This window comes from Pterocles gutturalis, unplaced genomic scaffold, assembly GCF_000699245.1.
Source record: "Pterocles gutturalis isolate BGI_N339 unplaced genomic scaffold, ASM69924v1 scaffold44500, whole genome shotgun sequence".
NCBI lineage: Eukaryota > Metazoa > Chordata > Aves > Pterocliformes > Pteroclidae > Pterocles > Pterocles gutturalis.
In genome coordinates, this window is record NW_010139845.1 from 31,013 (window position 1) to 43,868 (window position 12,856).

General features: G+C 44.3%; 1 protein-coding gene across 1 annotated transcript in view; it reads right to left on the reverse strand.

Annotated features, from left to right (window-relative positions):
- C2CD2 (C2 calcium-dependent domain containing 2) overlaps positions 1-11,661 on the reverse strand; it is a gene marked incomplete at its 5' end in the record, with an annotated part of 35,848 nt that extends 24,187 nt beyond the window's left edge. The window contains 3 exons of the mRNA XM_010083456.1: positions 697-798; positions 1,224-1,343; positions 11,563-11,661. Coding sequence (XP_010081758.1) covers positions 697-798; positions 1,224-1,343; positions 11,563-11,661 — 321 coding nt within the window. The remainder of the gene's footprint in view (positions 1-696; positions 799-1,223; positions 1,344-11,562) is intronic.
- Between the last annotated feature and the right edge of the window lie 1,195 nt (positions 11,662-12,856).

Here is a 12,856-nt window from a genome sequence, read left to right on the forward strand (position 1 = left end):
TAGAAGAGAGTCTCAGTCATGAAGAAACTCCTTCAGGGGATGTCCCAATTAAAAAAAACCCAATGAATCAGTGTTTATATACTAAGATAAGGTGCAATTCCAAAAGCATCAAGATATTTTTAGATCATCCATCATTTCCTTAAGTAATTGTACTTTTTCAGAGCTGTTTCTGAACTATTGCTTCCAGATTTCAAAACTGATTTAAGTTAAGGAAGGGGCAACTTTATAATTACTTTGATGGGAATACCATTACAATTGGGGGTTTTTTTTTGTTATTTTAGAAGTGGTCTGAGAGAATGTATTTGGGAACAGATATTTTCCACACTTTTGAATCTGGATGAAAAATGTTTGCAAAGTCATTTGTCTGTCAGATACACACTTGATTTATCTTTAATGCTTCAGTTATCTTGAGAAATGCTCCTAGATTTCAGAGATGTAAGGTTTTGATGGATGAGCCACGGCAGATTTCACTGAAGCAGTTCAAGACGGCACTGCCAACATGTAACTGCCCCACACACTTTCTACCGAAGGCAGCCAGCAGAAACGAACAGGCATTTTTGCTTCAGCTCTTCCAGCCTCACCTGATACCTTAGCTCTAGATACTTCTACTGCTAACCTAAAGCATTACACTGGGTTTGGCACAGAAGGGATGGAGACCCGTCTTGTCTACCATTACAACAAACAAAACTGACTGACCTCCTGCACTGTTGGCTGTATTTCAAAGTTGGTTTCATCAGCGTTAATGAGGAACCACTCAACTTTGACATCTGCTCCTTTGTCTTTCACGTAGAGCTGAAGCTGTGGATAGGAAAGCAGTTATTGGAGAGTGTTCTGGTGTCCTGTAAAGAAATTGTAGGTCAAGCTCCGTACTAATGCTCACCAAAGGAGGAATGATACCAGTTTCTGAGTAAGGAAATGCAAAGTAACAGTCTAAGAAGGCAGAAGTTACTTAAGCTTTGAGAGGGCATGCCAGTCAAAAAAGGGTATTGTTGTTCTATAGATCTGGGTAGTTTACCCAACATGTTATGTATCCAGTCTCCTAAAGAGGCAGCTTAATTTATGAATTTATTACTTGCCTCCGAGGGAAACTGTAATATTATGAAACATTTTACCAGAGTTAACATGCACTTGTACACATTTTGCAATGAACAGGAGGTTCAGCTCAGCTGCGGAATGAGATGTAACAAAAGGAAGAAGAGAGAGAATAACACTTAACACTTTACCTGCAAGTGAAGCGGAGACAGTTTCACACTGTACGACTGACTTTCTGCAGCCACAGGCGAAGTATGTGAGACAGTGACAACAAATTTAACAGAATCTCCCACAACATTGCAAGAAACCACCTAAAGAAACAAAAGGGATGGGGGGAGACACAGGAAGGGAAGAATACTTTAGTCTTCGGAAGGTTTGGTGAAGGCAAGAAAGGAACTAAGAAAAGGAAGGACTCTAAGCTACCAGAATTATGCTAAATTCTGTAGGTGGGAGATCTCTAAGCAATTTCATTAATGACCCTACCTCCTTCTGCACATTTACTTCTAAAACCTTAGTTCCGGTGTTTGCTTCTGGACACAGAATTTAATACTCGGCAATTCTGGTATTTTCAAAAATTTCTTTTGTTTTGTTATCCAATAAAAAAGTTAACTCCTCACCTGACAAAGACTCCTTTGTGTTTGACATATCTGTACACTAAAAGCTCAAAGACCAAAATTTTGCAGAAGGGAGACAAAGAAGTTTGTTCTTCTTCCTCTTCTGCTCCAAACAAAGTAGCCTACCACAGGACAACAATATTTGGTTTAGTGGTATCCTACAAATGTGAAACTTTGGTATAACCCTGCTGCTGCAGAAGAGGATTTTGACTGAGTAATTCCAGTTCCCACTGCAGTGGGAAGGGGCAGATGCCTTTAAAAGTTTATTAAAGTCTTTGACCAAAATCAGAAAGGCCCTGAAATTTGGTGACAACGCTAAATGTCTGGGAAAAATTTGTATGCCACTTCAATGCAATAAACTTTGTTGAGTAACTCCCTCACTTTTACAAGCAGTAATTTAACTTATCACACTGAGTTTACAAACACTAAATTTTTTTTTCCTCCCTTTCCTGTGCAAACTGACGGAGGTACCGGAGCTGCCGTGCAACATTCCTGGAGTGTGTAGAAAGCACCTGGTGGCACAGGAAAACTCCAGGTACAGAAGTCAGAAATCACTCATTATGCCCAGGAGAGAAGTTCACTTTGCAAACAGCTCTGCTGGCTGAAGACAGCTGCTTGTCACTGTCCCTCTGTGATTACTGTCCCCACAGCTCCACTGTTGGAAAAGATAGCAGAGCCCTCCTTAGATTGACTCACGCGAAGTTAACCAGATTAATGCAGTGCACAAATAATTTGCTGCAAGATTTGTTTGAAGGAAACTCTGCATGTATGCTATTAAATAATGTTTGTGCACTTATTGCTTCACTTATGGGCACTGGAATTGAAGCTGAAAGCTTTAAAATTAATCATGTACCTTCTGGAAGATCCTTATCAGTCTCTCTTTAAATATATTTAATCTCCCTGGGCTCTATAGCATACATTTTAAGAAGCACCAGAACATTACCAAAGGCTTCAGAGCACATCCATTAAGGCAGAGACCTTATTACACAGGAGCGGAGGGAGGGGTGGACATGACAAATAAAAATCCCAAGCACACCGATAAGCAACAAGATTTGCCTTTTCAGGTTTGCCTTTGCAAGTTATAGTTTAGAAGTGGACAAATCAGTTTCCCTCACCTCTCCCCTTCCCCAAAGTCTAAATTACCTCAGAAGTGATTTCTGATTCTTAATCCCATATAATCAACACAAACATCCACTATTACAATATAACAAAAAGGATTTTTAAGCATTTTTAATAGCTAACAAGACTGAAGAGCCTAACTGCTTAGTTTCCTTGTAGTCGAGTTCAAACACAGAATTGCTCCTTTTATTCACAGGAATGGATTGGAATGGTAGCTCTTCCAAGACTTCAAAAATGAATAGAGTCTTTCCTCTTTTTTGAGGGCAAGGGAGGGAAAAGGACAGGGCTGATGCAAAAGCCGCTGACACTTGCATGCCCTGAATGCAGTGGTTTATTATCCATGCACATTTCATCCACACATACATAGGAAGTTCAGTGCATTCAGAACAAGTTGGACTTGCTGCACAGGTGATGCAGAGCCATTTGTCTGGAATTTCTGGATGTCTAAGAGCCAAGGTGGCCAGGCACACAGCTGATTACTGCTTAAAAAACCAAGTGTGTCAGGAGAGTTGGTAGACGAGTTCATGTGCCACTTTTTTCTTAATTGTGTTTACTTCTAAGTAAAGGATGGAAACAGACACTGCAGGTGGTGGAACTTTCACTCTTCTTTCTACACCTTGTCAAGAAATGCTAAATCAATTTTTTAAATATTTGTACTTTTCATTTACAAATTAAGGTACTTTTAGCCTCTTTGATTAATTTATTTTCTGCCAAAGACATCTACCAAGTCCTACTCCCCTTCTCCCCTCACTTTTATTAAAACTACTGTGGTCTTCAGGTACAGACGTCTGTTAAGTTTTAGTCCCATCAGAAAAAGGAGTGGTTCCACGTTTGTTAATGGAAAATAATATGTCTTTTATCAGGTGAATCCCTTTGTTCTGGGAGCAGGATGGATTATCCGGTTAAAATACTGAGAGAAGCAGAATTCCGGGCTAGAATTTGAAGAGAAAGCAATTCTGTTTTCACCTAAGATGCTGCCACGAGTGGTGAGAAGTTGATTAAAGAGACCGCAACTGCTGCTTCCCTTTTTAAGTGACATTCCTTTAGAAGTGAAGTAGATTATTTTGATAGACCAGAGCAGAAATATGTAGGCCATTTTCCCCAGAACGGTCACATGAAGAAAAATACTGAAGCTTCCTGTGCTATGCTCCTCTTCCTCCACGCCCCCATCCAACCTGCTTCCTCAAATCCATTTTCTCTGCACAGATGAGTAAAAGGAGGGTCAGGCAAAGCACCCCTTTCTGGTTGACAGGGGAGAGAAAGAGGAAGGATAGATGTTCACAAGAAAACTGTAGCACCTGGACTGATGGGAAGGGGAGTTGCTCTTCAACTTCATTTATCTTCCTCATCTCTCTCTCCTACCCCTCTTTACCAAGGACATCCCCAGTCATCAATACTTTGTGTTTCAGAGTCTAGAAAACCCGTCATTTTTACAACAAACTGCTTTTTAAAAACTAAGCCCTTGCAGCACTGCACAGCAGCTGTGGCTGGCTAATGCTGGACTCCCAGAGGGGGTCACACCTCAGCTCTCTTTTGTTATCTTACATCTAGACAAGCAAGAGCTCCTAAATTAGCAGAAATAGAGTGAGGTGAAATAGCAGCACAAAGACACCAGGACTCTTCTACCAGCAGGACCAAGGTATTTTCTCCCTCCAGTGCCTCCGTAGCTCTAACCTCCCTTGGTGCAAACACTCCGTCACCAGCCAAGGTCTCTCCGTGTACCGTGGGGATCTCCCGTGGAAGGGGTTCCCAGCCCTTCCTCAAGTGCCTTCACCAGCAAGACTCCTCCTCAGCCCTCTTCCACCCCTCCCCATACTCAGCTGACTCCTGACACTTGATCACCCTCATGCCAAGGTTATTCCTGCTATCTGCTCAACACCATCCAGCCTTCCCCCTCACCTGCCTCCATCCCTGACCGCGCTAGCCCACAAAGTGGGTGAGCTGCCGTGGCAAAATTCCACAACCTGGCTGGGCTGCGTTCCCCTTCTGCCCAACACTGGCACCCAGCTCCAATGAGCTGCAGATGCTCTAACACGCCTTCCTTATACGTATCTAAAATTGTTAGTACAATTACCCTAAAAAAAAAAAAGTCTCTTTAAGATAAACAACTGCAGAAATAAAGGAGACTGAAAAAGCACTATGGTTGGAGTAAGACAAATATTTTTCTCGGAAACTCAAGTGTCCAAACTTGTGCACCCACAGCTATTGAAGCCCTTTCCCTGCTTTGCCCTCCCCCTCTATATCTTGACTTTTTCCCTTTGCAGTTCCTCTGGACAGAGCCGCAAAACTCCCGTTTCTTTCCTTCCTGAAGCAGCAGCAGAAGCTGCTTCATCTCAAGGAGCACTGGAGTGCCTCTGCTCCTCCCATGCAGCGTCCTCCTGCCTCAAGAGATTTCCATTTTGGCACTGGCACCCCACTGATCCCTGTGTTACACACAGACCCTTTATTACTCCTCCTTCCTGTCAACACGCCGGCGGCAGGTTCCCTCCCGTGGCCAAGGGAGGGTGAAGGGCCGTGACTTCAGGGGGGAGCTCTGGTAGCTCCCAGGGGAAGGTCTTCACCCTCCCCAGGCGCCAGCCACATCACCTGCACATGTGAAACCCTCACCATTACAGGCCTTGATCACTCTTTTTCATGGAAATAAATCAGTTTTACTGCATTTGGTATTTATTTACAGAAAGAGCAGGTCATTCAGTAGTATGTAAGTAACACCTTTAACACCTTCACAAGAAAATGAGTATACACTGCCAGGCAGCCACACTGCGATAGCTGCCTTGATCTCACCCACAGGGACCAGTGCGCTACTAGACTTAGGACCCCCCCACCCTATTTCTGATATTTGTTTTGGAGTACTACTCTGACAAGAAGGCTCTTTTTTTTTTGGCACAGAAAACTTATCTTGTCAATGGCCAAACAGGCGGTTTGTGTACTCAGCTTAAAACCTCACCATAGGAAAATTCTCCAGTCAGAAACTTCTGCCTTTTAACAGTCATAACACTCAGCTGTTCAGAAGAAGAATTACCGCATCTTCCTCGGTCACCAGAGCCTATGCATTAACTTCTGGAGGGCGATTCTGCAGTTTCTTCAGCATTCCTTCTTTACCCAAGCAGTTTACCGAGTGACACAGACAAACTGAAGGAGAGAAGGCAAAGGCAACATCTAACCAAGCACAGCTAGGGGCAGATTTTTAGAAGGTGGTATCAAAGAGAGTTTGGCTGCAACTACAGTGAGACAACCCCTGACCAGTTTTCCAAAAGGATGGTAAACACCAGGGTGAAGGCAGGGTGAGTGATGGCATCAGTGCACGAGAGTTACCAGGTGTGCAACAGAAACAAAGCAGCAACTGATAAAACAAGTGAATTTATTAATTCCTTTGAGACCGACAGACACACAAGTTCAAAAAAAGTGGAAAACAGGGGAGGGCAGAACAAAACAAACAAGCGGGGAGTACAAGGAGACAAGGCAGGAAGAATTTTCAATATGCCTACCAAGTAAAGTGAGTATCAAACAGTGCAAGGACAGGAAGCAGTACTGACATTTAAGAAGGGACAAAATAAATAAGTACCAGAAATAGACTTGCTAGCTTGGCCTCACTAATATGCAAGTCTTTACAAACAATTTGGGAGACAACATAGCTGAAGACATGGAGACCAACGGAAGACAATAAAACACAGGACAAGTTTGTGCTACAGTAGCTTGGAGAGAGATTCAGTTGCAGAGATGTAGGCACATCATGCCATTGGGGTGTTAAGGCAGAAGCCAAAAGGAGGGCCACACACATCTGCAGTAGCAGCTGGAAGACAGGCAGGCTACCTGACAGTGATGAAACCAGTACTGCCAAATGGTGTTGGCAAACAAATCCCAACGCTGAAGTCTTCCTTTGACAAGACACTCAGTTCTCAGGTAGATTAGAACTATTATGACGTCTTGCCTACTTTAGTAGGGTCACCCCACTGATAATTAAGCTTGCACTCCGTCATTCCTATGTTAAGGTGAACGGGGATGCGTTTGAAAGCGAGAGGGCAGCACAGTGAGCAAAGAGGTGAAAGCTGGAAGCAAGTTACAAAGGTGCTTCTCAGGCACCAACCCTATTGCATAGTTAACGTCCAAAATCCGTCAGGAGAAATCTAAAAGAACATGTGATGCTGAGAAAAACAAGCTGGGAAGCAGTAATATAAAGGAGGATTAGGACACCACACAGAAAAGCTGAAAAAACTTGAAGACTAGAAGAGAAATGCAACTCAAAATACAGAGCGGGTGTGTACAAGAATTAACAAATACTACTCCCACAAAAGGCAGCTTCTTACTGGGAGAACACCAAAGGAAGAGAGACCTGGATGCATCCAGTCAGCCACAGAATGAAGCAGCCATGGGAGAGGCAGATTGGGAGCCCAAAATGCATCAAGAAAGTACTTCCAGAGACAAAAAAGCAGCACTCTCCTCACATGATGAGACCTCACCTGTAGCCAGGTGTGTCACTTCTAAGTTCAAGAAAATTGATTTAACTGGAGGTGCTGCAGAGAATGGGTGCAGAGGAGTGACTCAAGAGGCAGGACAACATGGTGAAAGGAAACATAAGTAACAACTTAGCCAAGGTAAACAAAGGCTGGAAGGAAATGTAATTCCTGTACGATGTATTCTTCCATGGTGCTTGCTGTCAGTGAAAAGTAAATACATTAAGGATAAAGGATTATACTAGTACAGAAACAAAACAAACAAAAAAACACCCCAAAAAAAAACAAGAAAAAAAAAAAAAGGCAAAAAGCCACATGGGCCATGGTTCCACTTAGGCTTGTAAAGAAAACCCCAGTCATGAAAGCAGCAAAGCTCCAGGACAGCTTTTCAAGCAAAACAGGGAGTTAAAAGACAATAGGAACTACCCACCAAAAATAATCAGAAACAAACACATGTAAGTAACTAGGAACGATCCCAGTTAGTACTGTAGTGGTGACAAGGAGAAACCAGTCTTTCCCCAAGGGGAAAGCAGCCTTTGCTACACAACGGTCTCTACCTGCTCCAGAGCAAGTGGAACTGGAAGCCCCAATGCCCCAGCATGGCACAAACGCAGGCTGCCAGCTCGCAGTACTGTCGCTGGAAATGAAGTGATACCAAGATGAAACTACAACAGCCCTGTGGGTGAAGAAGGTGTCTTTGGGCATGCTGCACTGCTCATGGGAAAACAGGATCTCTCACAAGCCTGCGAAACAGTCCTCCTTTCTGTACAACACTTCCCCCAACAAGATTCATCACACAAAACTTAACATGAAGCTTTCATATTTGCTGTTGCTTGTTGTGATCCAAGACAGTAATTCCTTATATAGCAACTTATTATCACTTATTAAAGGAATGGCACTCTGAGGGCATATTACCCCTTTCTACTTCAGCACGAAGCAGAAAAAGAAGGGAGACTTCTGTCGTAGTCTGCTCATTCTAAAGCTTCTGTGCCAAGTCCTCAGCAAGAGGATCATCTTTTTTGTTGCCTTTTTTGTTATTGCTGTGAAGTTCAAAGCCTCTGGAAATAGACCGCAGTAATGGAAAGGTTGGCAGAATTAGCTAAGAATATTCCTAATGTTTACTTTATTAAAAACAAAACCACCAACACCACACAATGAAAATAGGCCACTTCATCCTATACATTTAGGCTCTGGCCCAAAATTGGAGTGAAGGCAACATACAAATAGAGGCTTTGTCAAGAAGCAGTGTGGTGTAACCTTCAGCCACAGAGCAGCTCTGTCCCTATCACAATGGCTTTGGCCAAGCTCACAACTAGCAGCTTCTCCAACCGTGCCTGCAGCACTGCACTGTGGAGCATGCATCACTTTCACAACTTTCAGCCTCTTCAAGGCAAGGACAGTATGTATGTACCTAAGGACTGCATGTGTTAGCGTCTGTCCTGGTCATAAACAAGGCTGGCAGCAGTAATAGAATAATTACAGTCTGGCTGGCAATCCGTGCTGTTTTGGAGGAAGACTGCATGTGAACCTTCTCAGGCAGGAGGCTCGCTCCCAGGACCGGGCAGACCTGTCACCTGGGTGTGCCCCAAGGCCCAGCATTTAAGATGACAGAGGACCACCCACCACAAAAGACGTATCACAGGGCTCTATCAGCACACAGCTGCATTAAAGTATACACATCCCACGTTTAGTGCTATTTTGATCTCTCACCCGCAATCCTCCACTTCCTTTGATGACCACAACCACTCTGATGCAAGGTCAAATACATATTTGAAATGACACGCAATAAATCAAGCCCTGCCTGCTGAACCAAGGCACCTCTAAGCTCGTTGATACAGATCACAAGTAAAGCAGCATGTTGAACCGGCTGCAGGAAAACAGTCTTGTGTCGGCTGATGCCTTGGACAAGTGCAGAGCTCAGTGGGATGCTACAACGTTGATAAACACGCAGCATATGGTCATAAACTACATTCAGAGCCAGTCACATCAGTATTGAGTTACAAACACGTATCAGAAGTTTGAGTTTGGACAAGCCACAGAGACAGATTTCAACTTCATATGCAAAGATTAAGAGTTTGAAGAGCAGAGGCGGGGGGAAGAAAACACCACTAAAAAACCCCCTTTGGACCCTTGGTATTACCTGAGGAATATGCAAGAGAGACAATTGCCGTGTGAGAGAACTCCTGAGGCATTTAGAGAAAGGTATGCTTTTAAGGAAGGAGAGAAAGTAGCTACCAGAGTGCCACTCCAAGGTTACTATATACTGAAATCCAAATAAATATTCAGGTTGTACCTTAGCTGAAGGAGTAAGAATAATTCAGATAAATTTTTCCAGCAGCTGTGCACAAGATTACGGAAATGGGTTTTGGGACAGTTCAGAACAACCCAGTTTACGTAAGCAAACCTGTTTTAATCCAATACATTTTTAAATATGCTTATATTGGTTTAAGCTGCTGCAAAACCACATTAGACTGCTGGCTGCAGTATAAAAGCTCAATTAACATACTGAAATGGCTCAAGCCAAGGTCAGACAAGGACCAGAGACTGCACAAGGGAGGCTGTCGGATTGCACAGCCACAGGTAGAGGAGAGCAAGAGAACAGCCCTAGAGCAGCCAGCAGTTCCCCAGGCTTTGGCTGCTGCAGAGCCAGTACTCGCTACCTTCCTCTGCCCAAACTTAACCACAGGAGGTTAAGGTGCCCACAGGGCAACGCAGGTGCTAACTTACCTCACTGCTGTGGCTGTCATAATCTACATTCAAACAACACAGAAGTTAACAGAGGACTGCATCTGAGATGTTCTCAAGGGTACAATGTGACTTCAGGGAAATCCAGGACTGCAGCATTGCGCCTCGGTTCTGGCATGCAGGCAAGACCAAAAGTTGGTTTTAGCCTTGAGATGCTACTCTTATTATGGTCCAGCCACAGGAACAGCACTCTGAGCACAGAGCTGGCCCCATGCACCCCTGCTGGACTTTCACACTAGCCAAAAGCACCCAGCAGACTCAAACCTCCTGGCCATCACCCATGCAAACACATTTGCAGCCCTGCCCACCTTCCAGCAACATTGCACTTCAAGACACCTGTTTTTTGTGCTGTTAGTCACTAGCTTTTATTTACACCAGATCTCCCTTGGCTGCTGGCTTCACACATTATACAGCACACCACTTTTAGACCCTAGCAGTCCCCTCTCCTTACAATTTCCCATGACGGTGTCTTCCAGTGGCACAGAGTAACACTAGTGTCAACTCTACAGCTCTACCAACTCCAGTCTCTCCAGCCCCACTGCTGGGGCAGGGACCACTGCTAGGGGAGAACTGGGGGGGAAAAGAAAGAAAAGAAAAGAGAAAAATAAAAAGAAAAAAGGCAGCAGAAGGGGAAGGATAGAGAACAAGTGCCCAAACAACTTCACATGTTGGCAATCCCCAGCTGCCACCAATCAGGGTGTGCCTATAAGTTGTGTATCAGGCAGATACACATGCATAGTTTTCAAAGGAATCACAGTAGAGCTGCTTAACATCTAAATCAGACAAGCAAACCAAAATAACAAAACAAAACAAGAAGAAAAACATGAGGCTAATTTGATGCAGGTGCCTAAAACTGAGCACCAGTTCAGATGCGATTAGTAGTTACTGTCACTAGAATGAAAATGCAGAAGCTGTCACTGCTAATAAGCATACATACATTTTTTCCCTATTCTGAGAGCCACATTCTGCCCAATTTTCATTTTACATGCACTAAGCACAGGGGAAACCACTTCCCAGTATGTGGGGTGGAGGTGGGAGAGGAAGAAAGAGACCATTTGCTCCTCACTGAATACAGGATTCAGTAGAGGAAGACTTCACCCTCAGGACTTTATAGCTGTTCCACAGATCCTTACCCAGCTCTGATTTACGAAGCAAACCTGTAATCAGCCACACAAACAGCAAGAGGGAGACAAAGATGTTTTCCTGTCCCAGAAGAGAAGTGTCCCTTTCCTTCTTCATAAATTCCCCACCCCACGCTTCAACAATAGGATGGGGAACCACCGTACTGATGATGGGGGTAGGGGGAGAGGGCTGCTGTATGGGTTCACTGAAGGCATACCTACCAACTTTGCATAACCCTGGTTATTGCTCATTTGGTAGAAGCCCTGGAGCACATTCTGCTCACGACTTGCAAAAGAAGTGAATCAATGTGAAGAGTTTGCACAGGTTCATTAGAGAGGCAGCCTCTTACCAGCCTCGACAAACTTAGGCCAAGGGTACATTACTATCAACAAATAAAACTCTCACTGATGCTTGTAAGACAAAGTTAACATTTCCTGCCAAAAAGTACATGGAAACAAAACAAAACTGAAGTTTACCTTCTCTTGAGCGGACTTTACAACACTAACAACTTGCTTAACTGTGAGCTCAAGTGGTTCTGCTGGGTCATCTTCCTCAAAGGTAAGCAACTGCGAATCCTAAGAAAGAAGAAAAAAAGCAGCATCGTCAGGTGACAAACTCATTGCTTGAAAATGTGTGATAAAAACACACTGCCAGTGAAGTTGAAGTTCCTGGAAGAACCAGAGACAGAATTGCAAATGTGTGTCAGAACTTGTATGTATTAATTGCACAATACCTCACTACATAGTAGAGGTAGGGTAGTGCCTAAAAACCTATACTTAGGACATAACTATGGGCCTAATCATAACTCATCTTTCTACATAGCAGAATACCAAGGTACACAGCACAGAGTGAAGCCCATGAGCAGGGACAGAGTTCAGTGAAACCATTCTACTTGAGCACGGATTAATCACTGCTGTAGTTTTAAAAGGTGTTTTTGGGTTGGCCTAACAATATGGCTGCATTAGGCTATGCTGAAACTAAGAAAACCCAAATATCATCTTGCAGAGGTGAGGAAAGAAGCTTTCCCCTCCCCAGTGCTTCCTCAGGTGTGACAGCAGGCAGTGATGACAGCTATTCAGTCTTCACACAGACAGCAAGGAAAACACATCAGCACTTGCGTTCTCCACCTGCTACGCACACCGAGTGGTCAGCGCTGCTTCCCTCGTCACCCGAAGTTGTTTTGCACACAGGAATTTCAACAGCAGTGCGCCGCTGGCATTGTTTTGCGAGGCTGACAGCAGGAGCCATGCCACGCTGCAGCGCTAGGCAGTGAACTCGTGGGGAGAGATGGCTCCAGCTGCTTGCCTGGGGAGGGAGGGTGCGTGTGCCCCTGTCAAAAGTGGCTTTGGTCTCTGGCCCAGACAGGAAGCTGCCACTTGCTTCTAGTTAGTTTCAGTTCCTAGCACCTGTGCCCAAGCTGCCTGGGGTCTCCTCTTCCAGAAGCACAGGGCAAACCTTAATTTCTTACCAAAACCCATGCTTTTCTGAACAACACCATGCAATTTGAAAGAGCAAAGTATTTTCTTACAGTGCCCTAACTTATGGTGATGCCTGGAAGTGTTAAGCTACTTTCCTTATCTTTCACACACACATGTTGCCTCGCTCTTCCTTCTCCCCCAGGCTGCTCCCCAACATGTAAAGAAGCAAGCATGCTGGGGCTGCTGGGAAACGAACCTCCTAGACCTAGGGAGAAGACTCCGCACTGTGCTCGGAGACCTGGGCACACATCTCTTCCTAGATAGTTTAGCCTCAGCACTTTCCACTGACGTT